This window comes from Leuciscus leuciscus (genome assembly GCF_965113295.1).
Source record: "Leuciscus leuciscus genome assembly, chromosome: 3".
NCBI lineage: Eukaryota > Metazoa > Chordata > Actinopteri > Cypriniformes > Leuciscidae > Leuciscus > Leuciscus leuciscus.
In genome coordinates this window covers 39529685-39548144 of record NC_138727.1, presented here as the reverse complement: position 1 = coordinate 39548144, position 18460 = coordinate 39529685, and the positions used below count along the sequence as shown (strand labels likewise).

The following is an 18460-nucleotide window of genomic DNA, read 5'->3' as shown; positions in this document are numbered from 1 at the left end:
TTCAATTGGATATGATAAGCTAATTCCACAGGCCGGCATTCTGATTCCCTCTAATGTTATTTTTCTTTATTTTTTAACATGGCTAGCCCTGGCCCAGAGCAATAAAAGTTGAAATTGGACAGCTTTAGATTGTCCGATTGCCTGAGATATTCAATTACCGGAGATTAACCCGTGCAAACAAGTGCATCTGGCGCCATCTCTGATCTCACAAAAGTCTGTCTAAGGAAAGAGGATTCAGAGTAACTGTCATATGGAAAGAGAAAAAAATGGCTATAGCAACTTCCCTATTGCTTAAAAAAAACAAAAAAAAAAACACCTTTACTTATTTTAGTGAGAAATGTTTCACCTTCACTCAAACCAGTGGCACCATAAGGGAGTTTTGAAGCCGGGGATGAACTGCTGATGATGTCATGTCACAATGATGCCTTATCTCATGAATAATATTTAATTAACCTTTCAAATGAATATTTATAAGCTGTAGCCATATAGAACATCCTATGGATATTTGCTTGAGTTTTAACATCTTGCAGTTATACCACACAGACTTAAAGGAGCACAATCAGGTAAACTTATTTTTTTTTACAGTGTACAGGTACAGTTTTAAATGAATAAATGCATGCAAGCACATATGTCCTAACTTACATCTCACATATATGGAGATTTGAAGACTGTATCTGGAGCATTTTATCTTTTCAGAGCTGTCAAAGCATAATGTCAATAATGTACTAAAACATTAGAAATAGAAATATATGGTGCGACATTGCTGGAACAGTTGTACTGGCAATAGCACTCACAGTAGTTCTTTTCAACATAAATTAAAGTCCAGACTTTCCTTCTCTTTGTGCATTTTTTTCAAATAAAATGCACATAATCATTCCGCCATCCAGAATGCATAAACTATGAAGCAAAGTTTGGTTTGTCATGTCATCTATCTACAAAATGCCGAGTATCATGAAAACATGTTTTCATTTACTTCCAGCAACTATAAAGACCACTCAAATGGTCTATTGTTTGACAAATGTATTTTTTTCTGACCAGCTTTAGAATCTTCCGAAATATCAGTCCGTCAGCATATGCATTGTTAATTTATCAGCTGAGGATTAGATGAGCACCATCAATCCTGGTATTGACACTTTAAACAGCATTGACCTGCTAATAACGCTATGGCTTCAATTGATACCTGCTATAAAGTGGCTCATAAAATGACTCCTTGTAACTCTAACCGCAAATTATCCAACGATCCAATCAAGCAATTGATTTGCTCCCGCCTGTCCATGTCTTAATCACCTTTAGATATATATTAGCGCAAGTAAAATCAGTCATGACCGTGGCAGTTTGCCTAAGGCAATGTTGTCCATTGTCATACTGAAAAATCGTCCCCTTGGAATTATAAGGTTCTATCTGACATTTTCGTCAAAATTTAGTTATTCACATATTCTTATTCTGTGACCACTTCTTTACATTATGTGATGTTGTTTTTTAAGTTGTGTACATTTTGGAACTTTTTATTTCGAAAATAAAAAGGTTCTTTCTACACAGTCGAATGGAATGCAAAAACTTTAAAGCTCAATATCTCAAAACTGCTGAGAACGCAGATAGAACCTTATAATTCCAAGGGGACGAAATGTCACATTCAGCATTTGCAAATTGTAAACTTTAAACACTCATTCATTAAATTGAGTACATATACTTTTCATTGTTTGACATTCAAAATAAAGTTTTGTAAGTTGATAGGGGACGTCGGGCAGCCTTGCAGTACAGGTGTACAACACCATGATGTGGGTGTATGTGATGATAAATGGTCCATGAAGAGGGAGAAATCTGAAAGTAATGCCTCCCAGGGAAAAGGTGAGGGAGAGAAAGGCTGATCTATCTGTCCGGAGCTCCTCCCAAATGTGGAGACGCCTCTGCGTTAGATTTCCTCAGAGGCCAATAACTCTGCTTGATAAGGGATTATGCCAGTCCAAAGGTCTGGGTCACCACAAATAGACTTGTTCCAATAGCCATCTATCGTGTTCAGCACACCATTTAATGCAGCATGGCCCCCCTTCCTGCGGAATAATATTTACTGCCTGCAGCAGTGCGTTTGGAATCATGAAGGCCTGAAGGCCGATTCAATATTGGTTACATTCAGGTCGATATTGATTCTGCATAATCATTAGAGAAGGCAACTTTTCACCCTTCATCTCATCAGGAAGGTCAGTGCTTTAAATTCTAGTCTATGCGACTTCATGAACTGGAGTGGCACTTAAAGTCACACTCTACAAGAGATACGGGTACTGTTTGCCCTGAATATAAAGGAAGGAGAGCAGCTCCAGATTAGGGTGACCTGAAAAGACCTGAGCTACGTTGGTAAGGTGACTCAAAAAACAGAAGACAATGGTCTTTCATTCCATGAAACAAAAAGTCTCTAAAATTAGGTTGATTTTAATATTTGGACACTTACTGGGTTAATAGATGCATGAATTCAGGTAATTTCAGCCGGGAAAAGTTGGGACATTATTCAGGCTCCTTCAGCACTCAAGGGCAAGAAGGCCAAACTACCTGAAGTTCATTTTCTTCCTCAAGGAGAAAAACATAACATACTCCAAACCTACACACACACACACACACACACACCTACAGAAAAATCAATAAACCTCAATAACTGACCCTACAGTCTAAAGAAATGGCCGCAATGTATCCCTGTAAATAAAAAAAGTTAATTTCTATTACCAGTTCTTTTTTTCTTCTGTCTGACGATCTTTTTCTAAGATACTAGTAAATTATCTATTCCATTCATAATTTAAAACTGCTATGTTTTACATTAATCGAATTTCAATTAATTTGTTTTAATTAAATGAATGCACATTACATATGCAAAGGATTATCAAAGTCATTAAGGCACTAATTGGAACAAAGCACTTTTTACAAAACTCAATGTCTGAACAATCATGACTAAGAAATTACATACAGTAGCACATTTGAATCTGAGCAGCTCTTTGTTAGTTAACACTGCCTCTTGGCACCTCTGATAAATATACATCACATTTCAGATGCATAGAATAGAAGACGCATACAGCTGCAAGAATTCAGTTCTAAAGCTCCTTTTATAATGAACATAAAAAGCAAGGAATTCTCCACAGAGATATATCAAAACAAGACAATAGTAATGATGCATTCGGATAGTAATGAAAAATGCAAACACAAATTAAGAACAAAAGATGGCACAAAGAAAACACAAAGCGGGACATAAAAGGAGTGATCCATGAAAGATAATATTCAAATGTATGCAAACAAAAACTTTAGAGGAGGATAAAATGTTATCATGGGAAGGAATACAAACAGATAACAGATAAAACAAGGGATGTTGAGATGTCAAATTAATGAGGAAAAGCACAACTGTGTGTGAAGTCGTCCTCAGGGGACGACGTTGGGGAGTTTTGTTCCCGACACCTGAGCGCAGAGACCTTTTGAAGCACTGGCTGAAAGCTCTTTCTCTATAGGATAGGATCCCTAGTGAGCCAGCTAGCTGAAAAAGTAGGTTATGGAGAATCAAGTGCACACAGATGCAGGTCAGGACTGCTCACCAGGTATTCTTTTTCTGTATTATGAAGACACAAAGAGACTTGTGGCGATACACAACTCTAAAAACTCACTGGGAGTGATGTAACCTGCAACTTATGGAACATTTGCAGAGCACCTGGAGGTTAAGTATCTTGCTGATGAGCTTAATTTGGTAACCGAACAATTCGGCTACCATCATCCCAGTAGACATCATTGTATTAGTCAATAGACTGTGCATCAAAACCCACAATTGCTGAAGAACATGGGAGGCGGAAAAACGTGTACCATCCTCAAAAGTGGTGAAGGACAGGAAGCGACTGACTGAAAATGAACACAGTGTGAGATCAGGATGCGAGTTTACAGAGAAAGAAAAGCAAGCAAGTTTTCTTGAGCAAAGCAAGAAAACAAGTTTGTTGTGGAAACTTTAGAGAAAAGGCTCAAGGATATGGAACAATTCTGATTTTGTGCTGGCAGCCATGAGCCAGAATTATGACCAAATTCGCTCCACTATTTGAATTGTGATGGACTATGATGTTCTTGTGATCTTTGCTTTTCCATCAGCCTTTCTTACCTCTATAAAGCGGAAATGCATTCTTCATCTCAGCTTGAATGGGACTCTCTGTAACTCGTGTTTCAATGAACAAAAGCATGTGAATGTTTTGATCAGCACAGTTAAGGCATGGTGAAGGGACTATTAATAAGCTCAAATGAGACTTATGGGAAGGGCATCAATTAAATAATGTGTAAAAGTCAGATTACGGCTTCTTGATGATGCATGAATCCTCTTGTGACGAGGGACAGGTGAAAAACAGACTTTTATTACAATCCACTGTCTACCAGACAATGAAAAGTTGGCCTTTATAATTAATCTGAGACCCGCTTTGTGTTTCTTTCTTATAATGGCTACAGTAATCATGTATTGGTGACATTCTCAATTATGTTCGGAGATTCCCAGAATATTGTCAATCTTTGGATATTATCACGTGTGTGAATAATGCAATACATAGGGTGAATTCAAGTTGTTTGGGACAAGCAGATATAGTAAATGTGCAGTCACGATAAATTACAAAAATCAATAAACCAACTTTCGAAACTGTATTTAGGTCATTATTGGCAGAAAATCTTCCTCTTCTTCACAAATCAAATTAAAAAAGATGAATAAGGTCAACGATATTCTAGAAACAATTGGTTTTGACATTGCTGACGTCAATCTTATGGCTTCAAGTTTGGATGAGTGCTAACTGCGAATGAGATTTGAGAATCAGGAGAAGGTATGATGGCTTCAGAAAGAAGTTAAACATGGCACCACAGTTACATTTAACATGCAGCACAAGAGTTGAGCAGCACAAGAGTTGAGCATCAGGAGCTAGTTGCTAGAGTGACATTTCCTTACGAGAATGTGATGTTTGGATTTAAGAAGACATTTTTTTTTATATTGAGTCAGTGTAAAAGGCTACCGCTAGCAGGAATTCTTGCTTAGCTTTCCAGTGCTTACCGCTAATCGTCCCTTGTCAGTAAGAGAGATGATTTTAGTCCCTCGTGCTGTGATGTCACAGGTGGTAAGACAGAGAGGGAGTGGGAAATGAGAGAGCGAAATCCCAGTCCCCTCGTTTTATTAACACAAGTCCATTCTCTAATGCAATCTCTGCTAATTAAGGTCACCATACCCATATCATAAATATTTCTCTACACCCGCACATAAGGTCTGCTAGCTGTGGCAGCATTGCCTTAGGCTTGGAAAACTATCTCTTTCTTTCTCTCATTCTCTTTCACTCTACTACTTTTTCATGGCCAGAAAAAAAGAATACATCTGGTAATTATTAAGGCATTTCATTTTGTGTCAGGAGGAGGCAGATAGGAAAGATAGGAAACTATTTCCATTGCTCACACTAAATGACAATTTTTCCATCCTGAACACAAACTATGTGATAAAAATATAATGTAACTTAGCAACTGTTAGCAACAATGATAATATGCCACAGTCCCATAAGAGTATTGATCGTGACCTGTGACCTTTAGGGTTTAAGACTAACCCGAAGGGGTGCCAGTGAATGGCAGCATTGACATTTAACTTGTTTTCCATTGAAAGGGTAAATTCACACATTATTATATGTGCAGATTTAGTTTTAGATTGCTTTTAAGTAAAAGGGTCACTCTGTGAAAAATCTGAAGCCATGGCACAGTTCTGAAAAACACTGTGAATTGACTGATGTTTTGATCTTTTATGAATCTTTCTCTTTTCTACAGAAACATTAAATGAGACTCGAGAGCATTAAAAATTAAACATGCAATCAAAATTGACCAATTTACTTTTTCAATGCATGTACTGTATGCACCATGTCTTATTGTGCAGAATTAATACAAAAAGTTATCTTTGTCGTTGTCTTTATTATCTTTTATCAAAAGGATAAAATTATTATTGTATTTACTGTAAATCTGTAAATGAATAAAACATGGTTCCAGCCCTAAAATTCAATAGCCCATTTCAATACATTGGATAATGGAAGTAAAATGGGATGCAAACATTGCTTCATGTTTACCTCAAGAAACAAAACTGAAACAAACCGCAATGTTAAAAGCACCACATAATCACAGTTTGTCCTTTTTTTGCCCAATGAAATGGCCAACAAATAGCTTAAGTGGACAGTTCACTCAAAAGCCACTTATTGTTTACTCGCCCTCATGTCGTTCCAAATCTGTATGCATTTCTTTATTTTGTGGAGCACAAAAGTCATTTTGAACAATGTTTCAAATGTTTTTGTCCATATAATGAAATTCAATGTCCAAAACAGCACTGGAGGCCATTGACTTTTCATTTTCAAAATATCTTATTTTGTGTTCCACAGAAAGAAAAGCATACAGCTTTGGAAAAACATGACGGTTGAACTATCCCTTTAAGTTCTCTCTGCACATTAAACTGGGATAGGAACATATTTTAAAATAAGAAAAATAAATAACATGCTTTACCTTCCAAGCCAAACACATTTTTAATAACCTTTGCTAAAGCTGGCTATAAAACACAACAGTGTAACCCAAGCAGACATGAACTGCTAAAGGGAGGATGATCTTAAGTCAGCAGAATCAGTAAATGCATGTAAATATGGGGGAAATAAAATACGAGTTTTCATTGGAAGAGATGAACCGGTCATCGAGTCACAGTGCATGAAACAACAAAGTTTACACTTATTTCCCCATTGACAGTTGTGTGTGGGATGGTGTGTTTGTGTTTTTGTGTGCCATCTCATGTGTCTGCGAGTGACAGAAAGATAGCAAGACAAAAAACAAAAAAGTGTGTCAACAGGTTCACATTAATAACTCACATCTCAGCTGTGCTACAAATAATTTAATAACCTTTTAAATTTGCAGTTATTTTATAATGCAATGCATTACACGAATGTAGAACAAAATACACTATAGAACCAGACACTAGTGGAGTCATTTGTAGACTGCAAAGTGAATATGAGAAAGTTATTTTAAATGTATTGAAATCATCAACATTAACCATTAAGTGAATGTCATAATGGCTCTCAAAAGAGATCAGGCCTTCATCATACTTGCATTTACTAGATTAGAGGATAAAAATGTTGTAACATTTCCCAAGATTATTGCTATCTGAATGAAATATAATCAATATTCATATGCATGTCCTCATTGCTGTTGCTGTTGCTATTGATTGATTGATTGATTGAGAGAGAGAGAGAGAGAGAGAGAGAGAGAGAGAGAGAGAGAGAGAGAGAGAGAGAGAGAGAGAGAGAGAGAGAGAAAGAAAGAGAAAGAGAGAGAGAGAGAGAGAGAGAGAGAGAGAGAGAAAGAAAGAGAAAGAGAGAGAGAGAGATAGACACTGCATCAGGGTAGAGCTGTGGCACGTGACCTCTATTTCATCAGGCTCCTTGACCCCGGCAAGAAACAGTGACTATTGATCAGCTGGAGAAACAGAATTGAGCCGCTCGGCTGTCCTTTATTCTGAGATCATACCAGTGCGGGAACATTTTATTTGATGAAGTCAGGGAATGGCACTCCCTTCAGGTCAACTCTTTGTGTGTGTGTGTTCCTAACTCGTCTATGCTTTGGGGACAAATTTGCAGAAAATGTCCCCGGAATATAGTTAAATCTGCCAAAACTCATTTTGGGGACGTCCTCAAAGAGAAAAGACACACTACCATTCAAAATTTTTTCTTTTGTTGTTGTTGTTGAAAGAATACTTTCATTAAATTGATCAAAAGGGATGAAAAAATACTTTTTTATTGTCCCCCCCAAAAAAAATCTATTTCAGATAAATGCTGTTCTTTTGAAATTTCTTTTCATCAAAGAATCCTGAAAAAATGATCGTGGTAAAAAATAAAATAAAAATAAAAACCTTTCTTGAGCACCGATTCAGAATATTAGGATAATTTCTGAATAATCATAAGACACTGAAGACTGGAGTAATGATGCTGAAACTTCAGCTTTTCCATCACAGGCAAATCTCAATTACATTTTAAAATATATTAAAATTGAAAACAGCTGTTTAAAATTTATATATAAAATAATATTCGTACTGTATTTTTGTGGCGAGCATAATAGCTCTTCAAAAACATAAAAAAATAAAAATAAAAATAAATAATAATTACCGACCACAAACTTTATTATGGAATAACTTTAGAACAGTTCCCTGATAAAAATTCTTAGATATAGGCTATATGACCGAAATATTTGCTACCAAAATGTAGTAATTTCATCAGAAATTACTTTTGTCATTAAACCAAAATGTTAAGAACTTTTAACAGAATTATATACATTATATAGTTATCATAATTGCCATAAAATATCTGTGAACTAAATTTGTCAACCTTTAACACCAGTGTTCCAATAGGTCAGATAAATAGGCTAATGTTGCTCCAGGACCCTCAAGGCCCAAAAAGTTCTCTACCAGAACACACACAGCATCACAATAATAACTCTTTTAGAAAATATTTGAATGTAAATTCAAGCACATTAATAGTAAATATATTTTGGAATTTGATCTTAAAACTTCTCCCATCTGTCTAAAAGCGCTGGGAATTGCTCTGTCAGACTGGTTACATTATTGATACCATGCTCAAAATTGAGTGCTGAATCCAGTGTTCCAAAGTCAAAAGCAGATTTCTCCTTAAGCTCTTCTTTTGGAAAGCAATCATCTAGATGTCACTCACAGGTTTTGACGGCAAGTTTTTTTTGTTGTTTTTTTAGCTTTTGTTTAAGTTTATGGAATAAAATTGTAGTGACTGGCCTGCATGGATACTCTATGAAATAGAGTACTGTTTATTGGAAAACGTGTGCACCCACACTAGCTAGTATGTTAAAGTCAATGCTAGTGTGTGCAAAAGTAAGTGTGAGAACACGTCAGGATTTATCAGTTTTACTCAGAAGTGATTCTCTAATGCTTTCGAAAAGTTCTGTTCAGTGTACGCTATATGTCCTTTTGCTTTTTTGACATACCAACCTCTAACATCACCCTTTAGATAAGTGTCTCTTTCCTATTCAGCCATTTTCCCTCAGTCACCATATTGCTTTTCGATAATGGGAATGAACCGCATCTTTGAAGTCGAGTCACGAGAGATATTAAATATATATAAAAAAAAAATGTTAAAGCCATTCCCTGGTGTCATTCCCACTCTGTGATCCGAATCCATGTTATCAAACATAAATTTCTCATTACAGAATTGAGCTCCACTGCACCATATTCCAGGATTAAATTGCCTTGGCTTGGCAGATGACTTCCTAAAGGCCACCTCGTGCTCTGACTGATAGTGGCCTATGGTGCCCCAGATAAGAATCATCCGCTCGGGCTGAATGAGATGAGGGAGTTGAGTGAGGGGGTGTTATGTGTTACTCACCTCCACCAGCTTGTTGGCATGTTCACGGAAGACCTGCGCGTACTCCTTAACCTCTTTCTCGTTACCGCTCTTGGCCGCCTCTATCAGCACCAGCAGAGGCACGTTGGTTTCCAGGAAAGAGTCAGATATGTGGTCCATAACAGCCTTCCTTAGCTAGAGAAAAGAGACAGAAAGAGTTGGGGTCAGCTGCTGTCCTACATAGTACTTAAACTTGTACTTGGAGCTCCTGCTATAGGGCATTTACAAGCGGTAAACTAAAGGTTTAACACATTTTCTAATGGAGCGCTTAAGTGTGATCTTGTGTTAAAAACAGCTAGATGGCGCACAGCAGAACTGAACAGAAGGCACATTTATAGGGGCATTAGCTTCAATGCACTGATATGTCAACACTTGATCCTTGAGATGCTTCAAGAGGATCTGTAATACCTTGAAAAATCTACCATTGACATCCATCTTAATGGCAGTTTTCCCCTGCAAGTAATTTTAGCATTTTAGCAATGTTTTGGCATAGCAAGAGATAATAAGTGCAAATGATACAGACAAGGAAGGAATAGCAAGCAACATAAAGGTTAAATGCCTTGCTTAGGGGGGAAATGCTGAAATCACAGTGCTAGTTAATTGCAGTGATCATACTAGCAACCTTTTGGTCACTAGCCCTAAGCACAAACCAGTATCACATCAACACACAGGCACATATTTTGCCTCAAGGTACGAGAAAAGCTTAATACTGTGTCTCTTGAAACAAGATATATAATAATGAACAATATGTTCTTAAGTGTGAAGGCCAAGTATGGTAACCCATACTAAATTTTTCCATTTTTGCTCAAGTCATTTCCTGCCGGTATACAGAATCGAACCTGCAACCTTCGGGTTACCAGTCTCACTCTCCAACATTTGGCCATGACTGCCCCCTCTTTATAGGTTAATAGCTATACAATCAGTATTACTTAAAGTTGGCATAAAACAGAAGGTAAAATAGTCTTTTGTGATGTATATATGACAAAAATGGCCTATCAAAAAAGAAAAAAATGTTGGACGGGACTTTTGTCCATCAGGAACTGATTTGACGGTTGTGGTTTACTATTGCTGTGATCTCATGTGAGCGACAGGTTGTCCCGCCCTCACGCCAGTAAACGCATCATCAGAGAGGAGAAGAGATGTTGCTGCAAGAGGGAGGGGAAGTTACTTTGATTAAAGATTATGAGGGCACATGCATTAAAAAAAATGAGATGTACATGGATAAATAATTTATAATAAATATTGAAATATTCCATTAAAAATAAGAAAGGTCAATTTTTATATCATTGTGACTTTAATAGATGATTTTAGTTTAGCAGAAGCACACATCAGCATCATTCACAGTTAAAAAAAAACAAAAAAAAACAACATTGTGGGCTATTCTAATGAGGTAGATTCCCACGACACATGTCCTCTAATGGTTGATGGGAAACTCCTAACAAGCAATAATTATCATTCAGTGAGGCGCGCACATATCTTAACCAATTAAAAACCCTGTGCTAGGCAATGGTGGGAAGACAGTAATGATGAAGTATGGCTAAAGGCATCGCATAATCCATCACTGGCAAGAAAGTTGGCCAGTCAGAACTTGAGCCGCCCTTAAAGGGGACATGTCACTGAAATCAGGATTTTCCTTACTCTTTCTCAGTCTAATAATGCTAATAAATCTGCAAAAACTGTAATAATCATGGTTATGATCACGTTTCCACATCAACACCTTTTCACTAATCAACTTGGCTGGGTTCATTTTCATATGCATGGTTTTATTTGATCCAATCAATGTAGAAATGCACTAATCAAAAGCTATGATTAATTGATTGCAAACATAACCTTAAAGGGTTGTATATCAGACACTTCATAGAACCTTTTATTGGTTCCCATCATGGGATCATTTTATAGATTTAGCTTTAATAAAAAAAAAAATAAAAAAAAATTTTTAGCTTTAAATTGTATGAATAACAGATTGTAAATATACTTTATCGTTAGAAAAAAAATGAAATTACCCATTAAACACGAAATATATTTCTCCTTAAATTGAACCTTTTTGACATAAAGTGTTCTTTAAAATTGAATCAAAGGCCCAAGAGTTATACAGAACCACACTGAACCACTTTTTGTTTTGTTTTTGCTAAGTACTAAACTGGGGCCTCATTTATAAAACGTGCGTATGCACAGATTTGAACTTGAACTTTGTATGCTAAAATCCAAATGATAAAAATGGTATTTGATGTGGAAAAGTGCTTAGCGCCACATCAGGATCTAAGCAGACTTATGCACTTTTTCTTGTGGCAGAGAGTCAGTGTACTGCAGGTATTTGCAGCTCGCCATTCTCAAGTAAAGGATTTGGACGTTGACTGGTGCTCTTTTATATGTTAATGATGCTAAATAGGGGCCGTTTACAAGGCGGAGATATGAAACATTCAGCTGCACACGATTTCAAGATCATTTGTGATTTATAGATTTCACATCTAAGAGAGGCATACACACATTTTTGTTCGTTCTTTGAATCACACATGCACATTTGAGATATTATCATAAGATTGAATGTAGGACGGTATCTACGCAACATGTTTTTTGTTGTGGGAAACCTTGAATAACTCAATAACTGCCACTACAGTGTAAAATATGGCCTTTCTTGCTTGCATGGAAGGAGGTTTAAGGCCACGCTGGGATGTGGAACAGGCAATGAAACCAGAGCCAAGCATGAGGACGTCATCTTTTCAATCAATGTGCAGCACTCAGTGGTGGAGTTCTTGGCCACCTGAGCATGAAATTCAGAAAACAGAGCACACTTCATAGGTAATGATCCTTCTCCCTGTGTGCCGATGATTTAATTGAAATGTTTTAATGAACCTTGGCGCTCTGTCTCTAATAACCTCTGGTAAAGGATGTGTGCTTGTCTTCCTAATGGTTGGGGTGCAACCCCAGGGAAAATGAAATTGAAAAAAAAGTGACCAAAACGTATAATTTTTCTGGTTATACTGAATAAAGACATGCACTAAAAAACAAGAGATGTCCTAGAGTGAACATGAGTCATTTTGTGTGTAAAAAAAAGGACTACATGAAAAAGAAGAACACTACCGTACTAGTATTTGAATATATTAATAATGTTAAACTGGGACTCAGTCTGACTGCATTTCAGTCCCCCCACCCCTTCTTAAAATTAATTTTTCAGTTCTCACGGAGCTTGAGAGCAATACATCCGTCTCTGCTTTTTATATTAAGATTATTTAAGCCATAACTAATTTCCTTTGACATCGACCATGGCATTTTAGGGTCAGTTCCGTTTGCATCTTATCATCATTATGCCAGTGAGATTAATTTCTGTTTACTGGGGAAATCTCATTTTCAGGTTGCAGACCTTTAAAGCTTTATTTAATATACTGCATGTTATTCCAACATGTTAAATCAAAACACGTTTTTCCCACACTCGCAAAAGCTTTTTAAATTTAAGCAAAACAAAAAAAAAAATAAGAAAATGAGATTTGGCCAGACAACAAGTAGGCCTAGTCCACGGTGAAGCCCCTCATGTGTAATGTCTTTTTCAAAGAGGGAATTGAAGTTATAGTCATGTAATCTCAGGACTAAATTGAAAAAAAAAAAAAAAGCTTGACGAAAGGAGTGCGCCGCCGACTTCTCACAGACTACAAAAACAGCATGCCAAAAATTGGAAACACTGAGGAGAGGAAGTGCTTTGCTTTAAATTGCTCTGAGAGACTGAAAAAATGGAAATCTTGTGATCCTACCTGTCATCTTCCCCTTTCTGTCTTTCTGCATCTCTTCCCAATTTCTCTCTATTTCATTATTCTCTTCATCCAAATGGCTCTGAAGCACCGGTAAAAATCAGCATAGCAAACTCAATCAAGTCAAATTCAGAAGGTAACAAAGACAAAATAAGGAAGAAAGCATGCACTTAGCCAAGCCGGGGGATATAACTTTTATTGTCGCAAATGGGGGAGATTAAGAAATGAGATTAGCTTTGTTTGCAAATTTCGCTAACAAACAGGAAAGTGTATTTTTAAGGATTAACCACCTGCTACAACATGAAAACAGATGCCAGAGAGATAGAAAGGCAAACCAGCAATGAAATTCAGTGATCTTTCTATAATCTACTCAGTGTAAGGCTCAGAACAAAGCCGACAGATGTTTTACTTATTAATCCGAGAAAACAAGAGCAGTTCATTATGCTGTTGAATTATTCCCGCATTCTCCACCAATTTCTGAAAAACTTCATTGGTATTATTTCTGTGTCACGACTGAGAGACCAAGATATTTCAATATTTACAATCACGGAAAATAATAGAACATGACTAAATACAATGATCAAAAACAAACGATGAGTGGTTTGCCTTTCAGTCTTAAAATGTGAATTCTCTGCAGGTAACGGCAGAAGCTTTGGGTTCAAGAGCTCAACATTTTTTACTAAAATGTCAAGGGCAATCACAGGATAAACATGCTTCTGTACCTGATTAGCAGAAAAGGCAGCCAATACAAATCAGAATAAAGTGACAACTTCTATAGTATTAACAATGACATCTGGAAAGGAAAGGGGATGGAGAGAAAGAAACAGAGCAAGCGGAGATGTGCTGTTTGATCTTCCTGTCATGTCTGTAAATGAATCTGATAGCAAAGCCCCCTCTCCTTCAGTGATCACTGCAGAGGTCTTTGGGTAGAGTGGAGAAAGCCTGAGAAATTATTTTCTTAATCTGGAGGGATGACATTTAGGTTAAAGCTTTAGCATTGATGTAAATGTTTTTACTCCAGGCCACACTGAAAGATACAGTACATCCACGTGCCATCCATCCATCCATCCATCCATCCATCCATCCATCCATCCATCCATCCATCCATCCATCCATCCATCCATCCATCCATCCATCCATCCATCCATCCATCCATCCATCCATCCATCCATCTAATATGTCTGTATAATTAAATGACACAAAGTGCAATACTCCATCAAAACAATAATCAATGCTGGACATTAACTCTAGGTTTTAAATGTTTTTAGTTCACTGAAATGGAACATGTAATGCAAGCTACAACATATTTTAAGAATAGCAACTCTAATGGGGGTACTGAGAAATTAAGAGCAGTTCCTTACATAACACATTCCACATAACATTGTTCACATAACAAAAGAGGTCTCATCTCTGATATAGAATCACGTAACACTGGAGTCAATACACACATCTATGAGAGGATGTGACGGACGCTGTGGCAGTGTGACAATTGCCAATTTCTTGAAATAGAAATAATAAGAAGACAGGCTTGTGGGAAGGTGTTTCTAGACTGTTAATGAGAGCCGATGTAAGGAGGTGTGCACAGGGGTTTATCAGCTGCTGCTGTTATCATACTCCACTATGACAGACTGAGGTACCAATGTACCCTGATCGGTGAGGGACCACTGAGGACTTTATCGGCAAGTAAGAGCGCCGTACTTTCAGTTTGAGTCCCACTGCCTGCATTAATGTATTGCCCACTGACTTCAGCCTTGACTGCGCTGCAATGCAGGGCTTTTTTTTATAAGCAAAAACTGGGAGTGGCGTCTCTCTGGGGCTCTTGCTTTCTGTGTCTGTCTGTGTGACATTCACTACATGCACAGATTTGTGTCAGTATGAATCAATTCAATTTAACTGCAGATGCAATGCTAAGAAAATGTAATTATTTTCATTTTTAGCCCAGGGGTCTTCAACAGGGGGTCTGTGGTGGTACTGCAGGGGTCTGACAATTATTGTGAGAAAAAACATTGCATTAACCTAAACTTCAAATAAACCTTCAACTAAAGTGAATATTTGGCTAAATTAATGGTCCTTCCCACATTAAAATATAATGTGCAAGTATATGACTCTGCACATTAATGATTATTTTAATGGATTTGCAATCTATGCTTCATAAAAGAGTTTGTAAATAGATTGACATGGTATTATGTGCATATTATAATAGACCATGCTTAAAATGCAACACTAAATTTTACAGATTATGAAACAAGCGATGCATTCTCTATCACCAAGGCCTGGGAAAAATAATTGCTCTACAATGTACTATTTATGATTGTAATTGTAAAACAGTCTAATTCAAAAGTTCAATTATTGGATTTGATTATTCAGTTCATTTACAGTTATTTATGACATAACTTCATTTAACATTCTGATCAGCTGTCAGTCTGATTATTCACATATTAGTATGGTCCATGTAAACACACATTACAGTTAAAATGTTTTGAATAAGAAATTCAAGAGCATTCCTGTATCTCAAGGAGAATAGAGAATGATGCCAATGTCATGGGTTTAAATCCCAGGGAATACATTAACTGATAAACAGAAAATGCAATGTAAATTGCTTTGGATATTTATTTATTTTTGCCAAATTCATAAATGTAAATTCATTATTTTATTTAGCAATGATGTATTGAATTGATCAAAGCTGATAGTAAAGACTTTTATAATGTTAATGTAATGGTTTTCAACATTGATAATAATAGGAAACGTTTCCTGGGCACCAAATCAGCATATTATAATGACTTATGAAGGATCATGTGACACTGAAGACGTCTAAAATTCAGCTTTGCCAACACAAAAAATAAATAAAAAAATAATAAAATAAATAACATACAATTTTTAAATATAAAACACTTCTTTTATATTGTAATAATATTTCACGATATAACCTTTTTTTTTCTTCTTTTTTTAAAGCCTTGGTGAGCATATGATACCTCTTTTAAAAAACAATAAAACATCTTCCCAATGCCAATTTTGAATGGTAGTGGGCTATATATAATGTGGGATTCTGAAATAGCTGTTTAAAACATTTCAGCAGAACGGCTTCTGAGTACAATACAAATTTTCAATGCCAGATTTGTAACAGGCTCAGTCCAAAGTTTTTTTTTATTTTTATTTTTTATTTTTTTATGTCATGTTATGCTCAAACTAAATACAGCACATAATAAATATATAAATATAAAGTACCCAAAACTGAGCTTACTGCATGCACATGTCAGTGTTAAGATGCTTCTGTGAATGCCTGGGAATTGCATAGGATGACACATAAAATCTCAAAGCAAGCATACAACAGTACATGTTGTGCATAAACAATCCCCTTTATATTTCAAGAAATGACTGCCATATTGTACCGTAGTAGCCTGACAGTTCAGAGTGCTGAGTGAACCCAAACTCTCCAGACTGCAGACATCACTCAGAGTGATTGTTTAAAGTTCAAACAATTTCTGCTCAAGAATTTCATAAATGTGGGAAATGTAAAGCTGATTTGGAAGTGTTAAAACTGAGCTCCACTTTGAAAATCGGTTTTAGTTTGAGAACAGGCGAGATTTATGAGCTTCTCTCTGTGTGTCTGTCTCTGGGAAAATTTCTTAGATGTAGATTAAGAGTAGCTGTCAGCTAAACAGTTCCAAAGAAGTCAAAGCGGCTGTAGAAACAAGACACAGTCAGAATAGCAGTCAGTGCCAACACTCTCACAAGGTCACAAAAACAAGCCATGTGCCAATAGCAATAATTGCACTCATTCACACAGAGTAAATAATAAGTAAAATCTGAAAGCTTTGTGCAACTACAGGAAAAATATATTTTTTTTTTTTAAGTATATACTGTATATTGCAGGAGCTCAATTGTTTCTATTAGCAAAATGGATCCCCACGTAGAGAAACTGAAAGAGAGAGAGAGAGAGAGCTTGCTTAAGCATATGTTCAGAGAAGTGTTGTGCACTAGAGGAGCATCCTGGAGTAAGCTATCCGTCAACAGAGAGCTGGGAGGGAGGACTTGACAGACACATTTATTAGGACTGTGATGACAGATGACACATACCTCAAAGTGGTGTAAAGGGATGTGTGTGGAGACTGATAATTGCATAAAAACAGATAATTAAGAGTATAAGTTCAGCACGGTACGTTCTCACACCTCCAGTATTATTCATGTAGTTTCTAAACAGCCGGAAGACGGTACCTCAGATTTTTTTTTACGTGCTGTTATTCTTGTTTTATTATTTTTTTATTCTGTATTTTTCTCTCTTTCAGTATTTCACGGTGGCAGAGCATTATGGGAGCTCGAGCACTCGGCGGCATCTGAGAGGTGCGCCTCTGGGGGAGAGGTCTGACAAATGCTGGGTTTAGTTCCAGGACTGGCCCCATGACTGCAGAATTACTCAGGTAGGTGGTCCACTAGCTCAAAGAAACGCCCCCTGACATGACACGATTTCTTTCTTTGCTTCTTTCTCGTCATGTACAATGAAGGCAAAGAAAATATAAAGTAGTCATATAGTACTTAGTATGTGTAGTTATAGGTTTTTGTTCTATTTTCTATGTATCTTGAAGCAAATGAAGAGAAAACGTCTACAAATCGTAAATTTAAATAATAAAAAAATATCCAGATTAAAACATTTATCATATCTGAAGCACTAATATGTGTTCATCCAAATGCATAAACAAGTCTTTAAAAAAGTATTAGGACCTAATACAATAAATAGCAAGTCAAAGGTTTTTTTTTATTTTTTATTTTTTTTTACTTTACCTCTAGTACTGGTATATGATCTTTATCCTGCAGTTTGTTCACACTTCACCTATGTAGGGAACGCCAGAACCCCGACAACTCATTGCCATTGGCTGATATTAAATATGAATTCAAACTCTGTTGACTCCCAATAAAAAATTATCATATAGGCTATAATTTGCTATAGTTTCAGTATGACCATTTCAAACAGGTATAGGTATGTGTGCTTCTTTTTATTTTTACCTCTAAAAAAATGTAAGACGGATGTCTGAAACAAATATTATCCACCTAAATTCCCAGAGCAGCAGTCTCTCACTATTGGATAGTCAGAGAAAAACCTTTTCCACCTTCCCATCCGTCCATTCATCCATCCATCCGTCCGTCCGTCCATCCGTCCATCCGTCCATCCATCCATCCATCCATCCATCCATCCATCCATCCATCCATCCATCCAAGGCTTAATTAGGTAATGTGTCTGGAACATTTTTGAAGACTGACATCACAATGTCCATTTTCGTCTCCCCTACCCACTGTAAATCT

The 18460-nt window shown here is 36.7% G+C and overlaps 1 protein-coding gene across 1 annotated transcript in view; it reads right to left on the bottom strand.

The window, feature by feature from the left end:
- The window catches only part of ctnna2 (catenin (cadherin-associated protein), alpha 2), a 535329-nt gene that overhangs the window by 88694 nt on the left and 428175 nt on the right, over nucleotides 1–18460 (bottom strand). The window contains exon 9 of the mRNA XM_082164839.1: nucleotides 9402–9554. Coding sequence (XP_082020965.1) covers nucleotides 9402–9554 — 153 coding nt within the window. The remainder of the gene's footprint in view (nucleotides 1–9401; nucleotides 9555–18460) is intronic.